Source organism: Penicillium diatomitis (genome assembly GCF_028827545.1).
Source record: "Penicillium diatomitis strain IBT 30728 chromosome Unknown utg000008l_segment0_segment0, whole genome shotgun sequence".
Taxonomy (NCBI): Eukaryota; Fungi; Ascomycota; class Eurotiomycetes; order Eurotiales; family Aspergillaceae; genus Penicillium; species Penicillium diatomitis.
In genome coordinates this window covers 630765-647120 of record NW_026623180.1, presented here as the reverse complement: position 1 = coordinate 647120, position 16356 = coordinate 630765, and the positions used below count along the sequence as shown (strand labels likewise).

General features: G+C 49.0%; 2 protein-coding genes across 2 annotated transcripts; both read left to right on the top strand.

Annotated features, from left to right (window-relative positions):
• Positions 1-7744: 7744 nt before the first annotated feature.
• Positions 7745-11641, top strand: N7539_006268 (uncharacterized protein; the record flags this gene model as incomplete). The annotated part of the gene is made up of 1 exon (XM_056935870.1): positions 7745-11641. The coding sequence occupies one exon, from the start codon at positions 7745-7747 to the stop codon at positions 11639-11641; it is 3897 nt and encodes a 1298-aa protein (XP_056788794.1).
• Positions 11642-12580: 939 nt separating this feature from the next.
• On the top strand, positions 12581-13468 carry N7539_006267 (p24 family protein; the record flags this gene model as incomplete). The annotated part of the gene is made up of 3 exons (XM_056935869.1): positions 12581-12787; positions 12905-13031; positions 13149-13468. The coding sequence occupies 3 exons, from the start codon at positions 12581-12583 to the stop codon at positions 13466-13468; spliced, it is 654 nt and encodes a 217-aa protein (XP_056788793.1).
• Positions 13469-16356: the final 2888 nt, after the last annotated feature.

Here is a 16356-nt window from a genome sequence, read left to right as displayed (position 1 = left end):
CTTCCGGTTGGTTCCTAGTTCAGGTGAAGGTAGGATTCGAAGTACCGACGTGCATATTTCTAGTTGCGATCTACTACCGTTATATGTGTACACTTTGTGATACAGAACCATCTACGTCTAGTACCCTCAGAAGAGAGACCCATCGGCGGTTGACTCGATAAGCACATTCAAAGCGGCGACAGTACAGTACTAGACGCCGACGGCCATACTTGACACTCGATGAGCATAGGAAGCAACTGAAAAAATGGAATGTCTTTAGCAGTTGAGCTACTCGGCTTCTCTATGTACTCCACCCGCGTGAAACCTGTAACTCCAATTTCATAGGTGCCCTGAGCTTCACGTCTCGACTGAGTGTGGACTGTGGAGCCGGGGAAAATAACGATTGACATCCAGAAGACCCTACTCTGACAGGTATCCGTGCGCTTTGACATCAGAGCGGTGGACGGGTGGAGATCAACTGACAATTATTGATGATCTTCACAGTGGAAAAAAATCTCCTTAGATCCACTTGATGCGCGTTTTTACAGTGGTACACTCATGGAGTCATGATTCCTGTAGGGATGTGCTGGATGGTAGGATAGGACGTTCGTGTCGGAGGTGATCATGGTCGCACCCCGGATATACCCCGACTAGCCTATTCTTCGCAGAGCACAGATCTCATTTTCAACTTCCAAACTGTTGAAGGCTTGACGAATGGAAACTAGTCGGAGGTAACTAGTGGGTGGTAGGGACAATGTAGAGATTGTTTACTGCGGAATGAATAGTACCTTAGTCTAGTAGGGACCTAAGATCAAGATCATTCCCTGGCCGACTTCCAATTGAGCATACTCAGCCCGTTGATCCAAGTCAAACACCAGTATTTCAAGTATTGAGTGAGGGACTTCTCCCTTATTGATCTCGCTCGAATAGCCAGCCGCTCAAATCATCCCAAAGAAAAAAAAAAGTACAATGAATTGTCCAGACCATCGCTGCTCCGGAGAATCAACCACAACCTGCCGGATAAGCTTGTCGTTCTCCACTGGCTTACAGCCCTCCAGCCAGCCCCGTCTTGGTGCAGGTGGGTGGCGCGCGCGCCGTTGAATGAGATATGTCACAAATCGAGCCATTGCGCTTGCTTTTGTGTTCAGTCGACTGCGATGAAACGCAAAGAGAATGTCAGTGCTGTTCTGGAGGGAGATTGAGCCAGCATGGCGATAGAATTGACAGATCACAACTCCGGCGCTGTCAGGTCAAGTGGGTGCATGGATAGTGATACTGTACATTGGACGCAAAAAGCTGTGCTCAGTTACATCGGATCCATATCTACTCAGAAATACTGTATCTTAAAATAGAACTGGAGACGGCAGTGAATGCAGACCTGGACGCGTCAATCTCAGTTCGAACGCCCACTCAGAAAGAAGAGGTACCAAGCCGAAGGTTGACTATTGATAGACTGGTCTTTCAGTTTAGTCGCTAATTGTAGGTAACGGCATACAGCATCTTGAGTACCAGTCTCCCAGATGATAATCATATAATACCACTGCGCTTCGTTCGTAGCTACAGCACATGTAGGATTGTCGACACCGTTAAGGTATGACGAGGCAGATGGTCTTTAAACTCGCAGAAAACCCTGGATGAACGATCACTGAGTTTGGCCCCGCTTGAACTATAAAGAAGGAGCTCTGCTTATCAGGAAAGAGCTCGTCTACATGGACGTTGCGCGGAGGTCGGTGATACTTGTCTCATCTCTCGAGAACACACTGGATGATTAGGTGAGAGCCGAGGTTTAGAAGCCTCCCTTATTGAAAGATGAGGAGTATACACATGCAGGTAGGCCTGGGCGTGATGTTTGGCTTGAAATCTGACTCCAATATTGGAGAATCTTAATAGGGTTACTTATGCGCCAGGGCTTGATTATCCTCTGAAAGGCGTTATCTACCCATAAACAGTCTTTCCCTGGAACAGAAATTATTAAATGGGCAAAACTTGCCTGCTTCACAAGAACGCGACCAGGTTCATCACTTTTGAATCGAGGTCGTAGGTTCTTCAAAGTGGAACGTTCCGTCTCTTCTTCCACCCACTTCCTAGTACCTCAGCAGTGTAGTCCCCAGCTTTCTAAAATTGGTACACTTTTCAACTATGTACTAGGTTAGTACGTACTACATAGTATTCTCGGCCCACCCCTCCAGCCACAACAAGAAGGCTGAGGATCCTGGTCCCGACAATCACTGGCTCCGCGATGGGCTGTTTCATGGAGATCGCCAACTAGATGGAGCATTCGTTATGAATGTTGATCTTCTGCTCTGAGCCTTGAGCCTGCACCACGTGGCGATCTGTTACCCTTTCCATACTCTAGAGACCGGAGGGCAGTCTCCAGTTGGCAACTCAATGAGTCAGTCACTCGGGAAGTGTGCTATCGTGCAACATTATCATATCGGCGGTCTGACATGCTTGCGGGCTTGGCGTGGCGTGGCATCGAATGCATCTGAGAATCATCAGGTGCTGTATCGGTAGCTTACCAGCATTTAACGTCAAGCCAACTCGGCCTCACAACCTGAAGCCAGTAAGGCGGCCGCCACAGTCTCACGTGTCTCTCAATCGAACTAAATATCCTTGGACACGGAAGCACAGAGCGCGCAATCGAGCCCGATCGGATATATGAGGCCTCAATTGGTGATGGTGTTGTTCATAAAGACTATGGTGCCATTGTGATAGCGCCGATGGCCAGGACGAGCAACTTTACAGGACCACATGACAAGTCTTCAAGTCCCCATTCCTGTCGGAGAAGAGGGCATAAATGGCCGACCATAATCAGATGGTAGGCACGCAAAGCTGGCGGGGCGGAAGATGATGGAACGAGCTGGGACCGTTGGTTCACGGCCGTCTCGGAGCAAATATCGCAATCGGGAGATTTTAGCCTGTCAGTGTCGGGGGCGGCTATACATGAATACATAGTCAATTTCATGACATATGTTAAACTGTCGACTGACTGGGTCTCAGTCATGCTGCGAGGTTGATGCTGACGGCGAATTTGATATCCAACCTGAGTCATACTGAAGCTGATCTCTTTGATTCATTCAACGGTGTAACGACGGGTCACTATCCCTCGTGGCAGGCGTAACTCAAATTCTGTCGCCGTCAGCGGGTCAATGGGGGGACCTCTTCGGGGGCGCCGCTCTTGCTTGACGAAGGGGAACAAGGGATAGTAATGTGTAGTAGTGTGTAGTTTTGTACAGCTGTACACCTACACCATCGTGATGGACAACAAGGGCGGACTGAATTTTGAGTTCATTCAATTCATTGGTACTGCGCCCCACTCCGATCACTAGAGCAATGGACAGGCAAGATGAATGACTATCGAAGGGCAGAAACGATCACATGGCGGTGGACTATTGACCCCTGACGTTCGATGATTGAGGAAGAAGTGCAACCATCTCAGGTAGCGCACAAGACATTTCACATCGCAAGGTGTCAAGGTTGGCCGATGCGGTAGTTTCGAGGGCCGGTCCCAGCCCAAGATAAATGTGCAGTTGTGCACAGGGCGCGCGTGTACGGTGCGCAAGAGCTGACATGCTGCACAGCGGGCTTCCATGGAAGCTATGGAAGCTATGGAAGCATTGCCGAAGCCTGACGGACCCCAAGCGTTCATTCGGTCGCGTAGTTTGCCCATGCCCCATTGTTGTACTTACCGAAATACTGGGTGACGATGGCCCCTATTCTTGGGGGCCGGTTCTTCACTTGGAGTGCAGGGAAGGGAGACGCCACTTAAGCCAGGGGGTCGCACTTTAAAGCAAAGCTAACGACATGCTATGAGGGAATCGATCACCGTCATCTCCAGGTATCTTGAAGAAAATCCGAGTGAACAAATGAAGCAACACATGAACAACTTGTAATTTTGTACTGTAGCTGTCCCAAATTCACACTCGGCTTCCGGTCACCCCGGTCCATCATTTCATCGCACGAACACGAGCTTCAGTAGCACTAGCCTGAGTGACCTCGGTTTCCTAGAGAAGCAAGTACGTCCTGTTCAGAGACAGAAAATATCCGGACCCAATCAAGCGTCGTGAACGGGCAACGTCCCTCCCAAAGGAGATATCGTGGTCGTCGAGCCTCCAGATCTGAGCCATCCGCCGAGGAAACGACTTTCATTGGTGGTATGGAGACCCCATCGATAAAGCCGCTTGGACAATTCCAGCAGTCGTCTGCGAGAATGGAGACATGCTTCGCATGGCGTGAATCTTTTTTCAGCTGGGGTTGACCAGTTCTTGGTGTTTCCAGTCCATGGAAGGCAGAAACTTCCCCCATAATCTTCATCACCATAGGCTCTTCAGGGCCCGGATCCACTTCTCGGACTGGCCCACGGGCGGTGATGTTCTAAACTTTGGCGCCGTTCCTGAGCGGATCCAACTGAAAAAAGGGGGTGCGCTTCCATTCGATCGCCGTGGATCGATGGCTTTGGACCCCTCGTCGAACCACCTGCCACCAAGCAGAAGAGACCACGGCTCGTCAGGGAAGACCAGTTCCTCGCCCGAATGGACTATGTGCATATCAGTCTTTCGAAACACCAGAACGTATTGAGAAGGAGCATTCTCACAATAACAACCAGGATGTAGATTCTGTCGCCAGCAACGATTGAACCAGTCGTGAGGCCGGACGGTCGGGGGAGGCTCCACAATTCATGTACATACAGTACGCACTTCGAACTTGTACTTGGATGCTCCACTCCACCTGGTCAAGGTGGGCTCCCGTCAAAACTCCATCGCCATGCGAGGCAACATCGTCTTGTCATATGCGGTCCTAAATCGGTGCGTACCCGCTTACACAAGTCGAGGCGCTGATCAATTAATTGAGAGTCAACCGACTCAATAATGGTGTTGGTAGTCACCGACGACGATCCGGAATGATTCTTGCATCTGGGGGGGGGGGATAGCTTCCTTGCTTGAATGCTCAATGGTGGGTAGGTGGAAGAGAGGAAAATGCCCGGACGTGGTCAGAAGTTCACTAGTCTCGTTGGAGAGTGGGGTCCAGTGGCCACCCTCGTGCCAGCTGCACTAAGAACACGACGCCCCGCTCTGAATATTGGACACTTTCTGAAGAGGTACAATAGGGAGACGGTCAAAGTGAAGGTCAAGGGAGAAGGGTGGTACTACTACAAGAGTACAGGTAACTTATACTGAAACACTACTAGAACTGGTACAGTATGTTATACTACAAATTGAAGCTCCACTCTGGCCTCTGCAATCCGGAGATTGCAATGTGGGCAAGAATGCGAGGCGCATCGCTCAAGAAACAAGTAAGGTAGCAGCCAGAGGTCGATACGCGATAGCACTCAACGTGAGGGAGCTGCGAATCAGCCTATTATGATTACTCGGGGTTCCTGACGTCTTCACAGGTCAGCAGCATACTTCGAGAAAGCCAGATCATATACTGTAAAGTGTAAGTACTTATAAGTTATCAGTGTACCACAATATTGAAAGACCCCGGTACCAATATGTGACTAGAGTACTCGTGACTCTGCTGAGTCTGCTCACCCATGGCTTCCCACCGCAAAGTCAAAGACACGCGAGTCATTTTCGAGGATCGGCACGGAGAAAACCTGGAGTCTTGAATTGACGGCACACAGAAGTAAGGTAGTGGTGTGGCACATGCACCATTAATTCTACCACCCCATATGGACTACTGTGATGTCCGCCATACAACTCCGCGTAATCAGGGTTCAAGGGACCTCTTTCTTCTTGCCCAAATCCGGTGCGGTTTGGAAAACCAGGGAGGCGGGTTTCATGATACATCATATCCTCATCCTGTGGGGGGGGGGGGGGGGGGGGGCAAGGTGATCTACTGCAGTCTCTGGGCCTATCTCATTGAGGCATGCCGTCTCAGTCCAAACTTGACGACACGACAAGAGTACCGGGGGACGAGGATCACTGCAAGGGCGACGTTTCATGCCTCTGTTCATGGACTTGGGACGATTCCGTACGTCGGATAGATCTTCCAAGGTCTGGTCCAGGAAATCTTACATGAACAATCCTAGTATGTACTTTCTCTCGTCACAGCCCTGCTGTACCTGGAAACCTGCGATACCTCTTGGTTGAGAATATGTACGAGTACAACTACATTGTATGATTGTACACTTACAGTAACTGACTACCTCATACTTCACTACCAATACTGGGCCTACTGGCACATACTGGATTAGTAGATACGAAATAGTAGAACTAGACTGCCGTCGAGTCGGGTCCAAGCGCTCACCCTGTGGCTAAACCAAGTACTATAGAGGATAGACCATGCATCAACCTATTCATGTATCGCTCCCAGCAAAGCCCATTACAGGAGTACATTCCGTGTGCATCACTGGCTCTGAAAGGCCGAGTTCTGATGCTAGTCCATCGATCCATTCGATGGTACGCCAGGAGTGTACAAGACATCCGCTGGCTCAGGGCTGTTAGCCTGTTCCTGACCTTCTTTCGGTACACTCGCCCGCGCGTGGAACCAGACGGGCGGTGGCCCCACTTGAGAACCCCCGCTGCTGCATTTGCGTCCACCCCGTACCCGTAATTACCGTAAATGGAGGCCACGCGCGCATGGGTCACGACTCACCAGCAGGTCTAATCGACGATCGATGTATTCCTCTTTCCATACTCGGCCCAGTTTTATGTGGAAAGGAGAAACCAGACCGAAATTCTGATGGAACCGAAGGTCTGAACTAAGGAACCGATCGCAATCTCTTCTGGGGTCTGGGACGGATGAGTATGATGATTCTGATTATTGTGATTATTGATTTTATTACCACTCTTCTTCGATCATGGTGCCCACCGCTTATCACGAGCCCGTGTCGTGAAAAGAACAAAGGTTCCTTTTTCCCATTCTATCGTCGCTTCTCCGGTTCCTCTCCAGTTCCTTCACCCTTCGATCTCGCTCTCTCCTCTCTTTTTTCTCCCTCGACTTCACGGAGAATCCCACCGCGGAGACAGTACCTGCGACTCGAGATAAACCTTCCTGCGGCCACGCTGCCTATTACGTTCGCTCTCGGTTGCTCTACGCCGTCAACTCTCTAGATTGTTCCGAGGCGGTGGGATGAGCCTGCAGTCTCGGTCGACTTGAAGAGAGTGGTAGTATTGACCAGGAATTTGACACTATTGTTCGGGTACGTAAACGCACCAAGAAGATTCTTTTTTCCCTCTCGATTCTGCAAAGGACCGGCCTGTCCATGGTCAGAGCATGATGTCTCTGCACTGTGCTGCGTTGCTGTATACCATCCATTTGTGACTGGAGACTTCCTCCATGCGATGGCGCGTCGACACGTACCTTAGCCCATGTGAGATGCACAGTACTTGTCGAGGTTGCAACAGGCGCAAATCTACGCCAATTGGACCGAATATCCCCCCAGATGCCCCCGAAATGATCGTCCTCGCCTGTTGTTGTCCCCCCGTCCTTTGTTTTCTTGTCTCCTGTCCTTCGCTTCTCCCACTCTTGACTGCTCCTCCTTTCTCACGCCTCACTGCACTGACATGACAAATCTCGGCTGACCACGCGCGGAGCAATTAAAAAACAGGATGATTCAGAAATTGTGATCCAACCTGGTCGTGCTTCTTGCGACTCCGCTTCTAGCTCATTTGGGAGACCTTCTCGAGGGCCCGTCAATCCCTCGCATCCCGGTCAACGATCCCAGCTTGGCTGAAAGAAAAGATCTACCGACCAGTGAACGAACACGAGCTCGGTCGTCCGACACATTCCTCACAGGGATCCACATTCTCACCCTTTCGACATGCAATCTTACAAAGGCGCTGATTTCCTGGACGCTGGGAGTCTGTCCCGCTCTCGCAGTACCAGCTTCTCCAGCGACTCCCAACATCCGCGAGTCAACCTCATGTCTCCTCCCGCTGTTCGCCCACCGCCCGCCTTTATTTCCTCGTCGGCCGCCTCGGAGATTATTACTTCGGATCAAGAATTCAACACGGCAGACTTTGGCTCGGAGCAAGATGCGACGGGTGCGGGCGCCAATGCACTGGTCACGCCCGATGCGCTGTCCCTGCTGAATGGATTCCTGGACGACCTCCTGTTCAACATCTTGGCCACCTCCCAATCAACACAGTTGGCCAGTATCCGGCCGGCGATCGCGGAGGTACTCAAACCGCGGTTGGCATCGGAGGTGGTTGCTACAGCGGACGAGGAATTGTACGAATACATGGGAGGGACGGAAGACGATCCATCCGACTACCGAGGCGCAACTGATCTAGAGAGCGACTTTGACCTGATCCATGCGTGGAAGTTGACTCGCTTGCGCTGTATGGTGTATACGCGACTAGGCGACCTGGAAGAGGAGGATGAGGATGAATTCATCGAGCAGGAAGGATTGGGGGAGAGTAATGGTGTGGGCCGCAGATTTACAAGCCATGTCGACAAAATCACACCGGCAGCAGCCATCTTCCTCACCTCAATAATTGAGCACATTGGCGAGCGGGCCCTTGTCATTGCGGGTGAGACGGCCCGATCACGCCTGTCGTCTAAATTGAATAATCGGGCTCGCGACGCTACGGATCTGAGTCCTGAAGCGGATGGTGATGCCGAGTCTGATCAGAACCGCAAGCGTATCGACCGCCTCGTGGTGGAAGATCTAGACATGGAGAAGATGGCATTGAACGCCACTCTTGGGCGCCTGTGGCGGACGTGGAGAAAGCGCAGACGCAACGTAACCCTTTCACGCTCTCGAACCGTTTCGCGTGAATCATTCGCCCGCCGTGGCCCAACGCCTGTGCTATCGGGAAGCCAGAAAAGCAGCTCTGTGGTTACAGACGACTGCATCAGTCCTCGGGAGCGCCCAGCTAAGGACCTCCCGGCGCCCGTTGATCCAACGCGCATTCCTCTCCCAACCAATGATGATCGGGATATCCTTGAGATCGAAGTGCCCGAGTTGTCCTCGGAAATGGAAGGCGAAGTGCAAACCATGCAGGCCGTGGTGGCGCACAAGGTCCGACCGCGAAGTTTAATGCTTCTGTCGTCTCCGTCTTTGGCATCCAAATTCGGGGACACACCTCGCAGTGCCGGTGCTATCGATAACATGCAATTCCGTCAGATTCGTTGCAAATCATTACCCAGCGCAGCGGCAGCTCCTCTACGCCAGCCTGCGGAGCAGGACGAGGCCGCGGTGTGTCAGCCTTCACCTCCATTATCGGAGGACAAGACATGGCTCGAGACTATGTATGAGGACGACGAATCGATGGAATATGTGGATGCTACTGAGGTTCCGCCTGGAACTGCAATCACCACATCACATCAAGAAGACGCTTTGGATCCACCTAGCGCGCCATCTCCTACAACTGGCACAATGTCAATGCTTCGAGAGGAGGACGAAAATGCCCAGGCGACGAGCATGGTACGCGCTCTCGACAACTCTAGTGATCAGATCGCTGCATCCTTGCGCTCTCTGGAAGGCAAAGACCTTGCAAGTGAGCACGGTGCGCGCCTTCTGGCGACATCTCTCAACAATTCATCTTCCGACAATGTAGATGTGCTCGACGGAAAACTTGAGTGTCATGAATCGGCATCCACAATGCACCAACCACGACGAGTCCCCAGCCGAAGATCGTCCGCTATCAATGCACCGACGATCATTGAAGAGACGAGTGAGGGTGAAATGCCACTAACCATCAATCGGGCGATCGAAGCGCAAGGGGGTCCAGCCTCTCCCGGCGCCACCATCGAAATTATCGACTCTGACCGCGGGGCACAGGCCTCGGAGCACGCCGGTCGCAATATATCTGTCGTATCTTCTGAGGTCCCCGACGCGGTGACAAGTGACGATGCAACACGGCACATGCCCCGCCAGCCGATTCAAGAACAGTCTTTTGACTTTTCTCAAACCGACCGCCAGTCTCACGAGTCCATCGTGAATGAATTGCCAATCGTTCATGAAATTTCCCGTCCTGCATCAGCAGCCGATAGCGAGCGTTCACAGCGGTCTGCACGGCACCAGGCAAGCACGCTCCTAGGCAATTCAAGCAATCGCACATCGACGCAAATCGAGCAGCGTGCTGCTGTACAGCGAATGCCTCGACCAACGCCGTCTATCGCCACTTCGATCAAGTCGTCCTCGAGTCGCTCTGGCAGTGTCAGCAGCGCCCGTGAGAAGCGCCCAGGCGCATCCACTTCGCCAACTTCTCAGGTTTCTAGCAAACTCAAGGGCCTGGTCACTCGTCCTCAGAGCGACTCGCCATCACTTCGCGTCCGTAGTTCGTCTGAAACAAGTCGCGCATCCGGCAGTGCCGGTTCTTTGGAGAACGACTCCAGCGACCTCGACAAGCTGATTAATAGCGACGAAACAATTCACTTCACTCTCACACCGCGAAGTGTTCGAGAGATGAGTTTCCCGGAGCCTTCCCGTCATATTCCCCGTTCCTCCTTGTCAAACACTGCCGGCCTTGCGGATGTGATCAGGAACACGGGGCCAAATCACGAGAGGTCACGAACGCGAGGTTCGATTTCTTCACGACATGCCACCGAGACCACCTCTTCTGGGTCCTCAAAAGCGCTTGAATCGCCGAGGCATATTCCAATCGCTTCCCGAATGGTCCTGCCGCCCAAATCTCCCGCACGGGAGATTGCGCGTACGGCGAGTAGTCCAACCGTCGTGACCGACTTTGCGGATTCGCGGACGACAGATGGCGCTACGAGCGCGCATACGCAGCAGCCAACGTCTCCGGTTCGCCCTTCGTCTGGCTTCTCCACCAACACCACAAACACCGCTCGCTCCAATCCTAATCGGCCCCGTTTGCAGGCTCGTCCTGCGGAAACCGGAGGTTCGCAAACTTCGGATCTCATTGATTTCATTCGTGAAGGTCCACCATTGCCGGGCGCGCATCGGATTCCGCGTACTGTGGCACCATTCCGCAACACCATTGACTCGGAAGACCTTCACTACGATCACTCGCCGGAAAAGGACCAGACCAGCTCTTTTGCCAGTACCCGGGACGAGTCCGATCCCAACAAGTCGTTGACTTCTCTGGGCTCCCGGACCAGGTTGCTAGACTCGAGCAATCCCCCGGACGATCACAACAAAGACGCGCCTGCGAAGTTCTCAATGCAAGATGACGATCGCCCTGTGCCGGTACGCAGGCAAAAGCGCATTCCTGGCCGGGCTCCGGATCCGTATGCGATTGATGATGATGACGACGATGAGTACCTGGAAGAGCTACTCAATGAGAAGCCACCTCAACGCGAGGAAGAAAGTTTGCTTGACTTCTTGCGCAGCGAACCACCCCCCGACTTTTCGCAGCAACAGGCTCAGCCTCAGCCTCAGCCCTCCCACAACGTTGCCCCACCTCCCAAGGCCAGTGGCATGGGAATGAGATCGCGACTCATGCGAGGCTCTTCATCTGGCGAACGCGCCCCCTCTTCTAAGATGTCAATCAGCTCTCTTCGTTCGCAGATGTCCCTTAGCTCCCAACAGGGACAGCAATCAAACTACTCGTACAAGGTTGGCATGGCACGCAACCCGGGCGTTGTCCCATCTTCGGCTTCCCGTCAAACAGACACATCTGCACTCGCGGACTTTCTTCGCAACACAGGTCCCGCTGAGCCACCAGTCGGGCGTGACATGGGTGTGAAAGAGAAGGAAACCGGTTTTTCGCGCTTCTTCGCCCGCCGCAAGAAGGTCGAGGCATGAAAGCGTCGGCCGGTTTTGATCATTTGATTTGACATTTGGACCCGATGTTCATAACATTCGAGCCGCCTCGCATGATGAAAACAGTTCTTTTGAGCGCTTTCCCTTTCTAACGATATCCATTCATCTCTTCGTTTCTGCTCTGCTACCTTGCGCGTCTCACCTCATCGTCTTTACCGTTTTTTTCCCCTCCAGAATATCGCAGTACTTGCGCGACATTGGACTTGCCCCTCTTGAGAACCCAAAGGTCTTGCCCTATCCGACAATCACGTCGCTATTTCCTGGATTGATTTCTCACACTTGGATTGCAATGCCATCCCTGATCTTGCAATTTTTACCTGTCATCTCGTTCTCTTTTGTTCTTGTGACTTGTCCAGCAAAGATACCACACTCAGAGATATTATGTACATGTATTGGAATATGACCTTCTTCGCTCGAGCTTGCCACCCCTTTGTGACCTCCAGAGACGTCAACATTGGGTTCTACGATCATCCGTTGATGACAGTCTGTAGAAGTTTCCCTTCTGGAGTGAATATTCTCACTGCCCTTGGTCTTGGCGGATCTCCAGCGGAAGATGGGGGTCTACTAACATCTTTCTCCATGATAGGGAGACGGGACCAGGCTCTATCAATCAAGCTTGAGGCCCTTTTCAATACAAACAAATTCTTTCAGTAAACACAGGTGTTTGAGTGGACAATTAAGAAGCTCCGCTATGCCCTCTATGCATTCTCATTACGAGTAATTTTGATCACATGCAAGTCAGCCCTGGCCGGCGAAAAGTTAGTAATGAAGACGCCATGCAATGTATACTTTAACCTTCAAAAGCGGGCGCGCCTGAGCCCGGAACATCATTAATCCCGACCAAGCTGGGTCCCCTTACCAGCTGGCATCAACAGGTGTTCATGTTTACCAACGAATCGACCAGAGTGCCGCAACACAACAATGGGTTCCTCACCATTCTCCATGAGGTCAATCCTCGCGCTTCTTCTGCTGGTTCTGCAGCTGGCTTCTGCCCTGAAATTTGATCTGCACGCCACATCTGGTAAAACCGAGCGATGCATTCGCAACTTTGTGTCCAAGGACCAGTTGGTCGTTGTGACGGCGATTGTTAGCGGCCAGAAGGGTGATGGTCAGCGGGTGAATATGCATGTACGTTGTCGTCGTCGCTGAGCTTGTCAGAAGAACCTGAGGAGTCAGAGATTGTTTCTTGCTCCTCGCTCTCATGCAATTCTATCGGGCGATGCTGACAGATCGCGCGGAATACAGATCAAGGATGCTATAGGCAACGACCACGGTCGTCCCAAGGACATCGTTGGTGAAGTCCGCCAGGCCTTTACTGCGCCTGCAGACACTGCCTTTGATGTGTGTCTCGACAACCAGCTTGTTGGTCGCAGTAAGTTCCCGTCGATCCTACATGGGCCAGAACCCCTCTCCCTTACCGTGCTCTTCGCGACTGTCATTTTGAGTTCATGAGCTAGGTTTGATTCTGACGTTGCATGTATTCTGCCAGACAATGTTGCCAATCCCTTCCGTGAAATCGATCTTGACGTTGAAATCGGCGCCGACGCCCGTGACTGGTCCAGCATCCAAGCGCAAGAGAAGCTCAAGCCCGTTGAAACCGACCTCCGACGTCTTGAGGAGATGGTCGCCGACATTGTCACCGAGATGGAATACCTTCGCATGCGTGAGCAGCGCCTTCGCGACACCAACGAGAGCACCAACGAGCGAGTGAAATGGTTCGCATTCGGCACGATGGGTATGCTGGTCGGTCTGGGTGCCTGGCAAGTCGTGTACCTGCGGGCGTACTTCCGATCCAAGCACCTTATCTAGAGAAATTCGAAGCGATTCAACCATTCAAACCAGTCGTCAGACACCAGTCACGCGAGGCGATGGGTTTTCATGGAGATTCGGCTTTGGTTGACTTGCATCATGCGATTGAGTTTTCTTGCATATTGATCTTTGCTTCTTGGACTCGTCGTTCGCGGCTTTTCTCACATGGTGGGGGGTTGTGGATGAGGTTGATGAGGTGCTAGTTGCATTTGAAAAGTGTCTCTCGCCGCTTGGCCGGTTCAAGGGCTCTCTTCCTTGTCTTTTCACATTTCTGTTTCCAATACCTGTCATGACCTCAATGATATAAAATATATGCTCTGCCTCTGCGGAGATCTTAATTCCCCAGAAACATGCATCTATTTGTTGACTGACGGACAGGAAGGAGGGCAAAAACTACAAGACTGTGACGAGCATAGCTATCGTTACCTTAGGATGGCGACCAAGCCCGACACGACCCATCGATTGGATTGGTTTTGGCCAATAGCTTTCAATATTAGCTATTGTTGAGATAGCTTGGTGGTTTGGCGCGTCTCACCAGCGTGGTGCGCGCCTACGCACACCACCTTCGTAGCTTAGATAGGCACCTCTCACTAGATGCAATCTCACCATTCCTTTCTCCCCTCTTTTGGGTCTGCTACGTTCTCCTAGTAGCCTCTAATAGGTTATGAGCCCTACTTAGCGTACAAAAAGTGAGGTTATTCACATTTCCTCACTGCCTAGGTATAACTTGTATAATAACCTCTTTTTCTATCGTTTTTCGGCGCGTTTTACGCCTTCTATAGAGTATAGACTTCGTATCTCTTTACGACTTAACGATCCCTACACATCGAATATAGCTACCGAAGCCATCGTATCGAATCGTCGCTAAAGTCCCTTCTTCCGGCTTCTACGCTATTTTCAGAGCTCTAACGCTCTTTACCTATATAGCAGCACACCGCCGTAGTAGGTATACCTATATAGTAGTACTTCGCTATAGTAGGCTTACTATATAATATATCTTTATTACTATAGATCTTATACCTTCCGGCTCTTACGCTCCTTACCTATATAGCAGTACTTCGTTATAGTAGGATTAATATATTTACGTATATTTAATATAGTTTCCGATCTCGAGGCTTATAAGACGGCTAAAACCTTCGCCGAATCAGTCCCTATACTTAAGGGAAGAGCTAACTTCGAGAAATAGAAATAGGAGCTTTAATTTATTATAGATAGCCTAGACGAAGATCTATAGTCTATTATTATAGGTAAACTAATATACCCTATTTAAGAGCCTCGTGATACTCCTATAAAGGAAGCTATCTAAAACGTCCTTTTCGCTTAACTTAGACGAGAACCTACCGAAGAGGAATTTAATAAGTAGATTAATAAGAATATAACTTAACTAAATAACCGATTTCACTAGTTTCGCCGGAAATATATACTTACGAAATACCTTATCTATTATATACTTAGCGATTTAGCTTATAGCTTTATACGCGATTATAAAGATTCTTATAAAATCTTCCTTTGTATTAGTAATATATATAGTACTAGTAACTATACTACTTTAAGCTATAGGCTATTATCTTTAATTAAGCTTATATATACTAGTAGTAATCTGTATAATTTCGTTACTAAATAGTAAGCTACTTTAGACCTTATAAATTTAGCCGTTCTAAATACCCTATTACTACCTAAATAGGCTCTAGCTTATTTTAAGCTTATAATTAATAGCTACTAAAGCGTAAAAGGTTTCTTAAATATATATAAACCTCTAACTAATCCGGATAGTATACTTAACTATATTTTCGGTAAATTTATTAAATATAAGTCGAATAAAAAGTCTATAAATATAGTAATCGTAGCCGTTTCTATCTTAAAAGATACAAAATCTACGTAAAATAATAATCGAGGTAGAGGTAGAGGTAGAGGCCGTAGTAGAGGCTCCGGACGAGATTGTAGCTAAAGTTAAAATAACTAGGATAATAATAATTAGCTATCGTATTATTATATCTACTATAAGCGTTTAATAGCTTATACTAGTAAGTAGTACTTCTTTAACCCTAAATCTAAGAGTACCTCTTAAGATAGAGTTAATATAGCTATAGCTAGTACTTCTAATTCAAAAAAGGACTTAAATTCGAAGGAGAAATCCGAAAATAAGATTTTAATAAGCTTCGCCGAAATAAGCTTATTAGCCGTTAATATTATAGCTATATTAATAGATAATAATAAATAGTATACTTAGATAGTAGACTCTAGCGTATTAGCGTATATAATACCTTATTATATAAATTTCATTAATTTCACGCTACTTATTACTAATATAAAGCTCCTAAATAGTTATTAAGTATAGACTAAAGGATATAGTAATATTATCCTAAACTTTTTAAATAGAAATAATATTTCTAAGCTTAAGCTACTTAGAGTCTAGTATATTCCTTCTTTTAATATAAACCTTATTTTCTTATAATAACTTACGAAGGATTCTAGTATTAAGACTCGATTTAATAAGATATACGGCTCCCTATATAGGGAGGAAGAGCTTATTATTACGATAAAGTAGGAGAACGGTTAATATTAGGTTCGTATCTATAATAGTAATAGCCTTATTAATATACTTAGAGCTCTATCTATTTAACTATTCTATATATTTAGTAATAGCTACGTACCTGCTATAGATTTAGCTATAGCTTCTTAAATCGGTAAGATTTAACCTATTTTAATAGACCTAGCTTATCGCAGAGCCTATTATATAGGTAAGTAGAAGGTAAAGTATATACCTAAATATACCGAAGGAATTAATATTAAAAAGGGATCTAGTATTAAGTACCCTTATCCTCCTTATATTCTTAGTAAAAGCTATACCTTACTCTTTAGACGAAGTAAGTATATTAAGACTATAC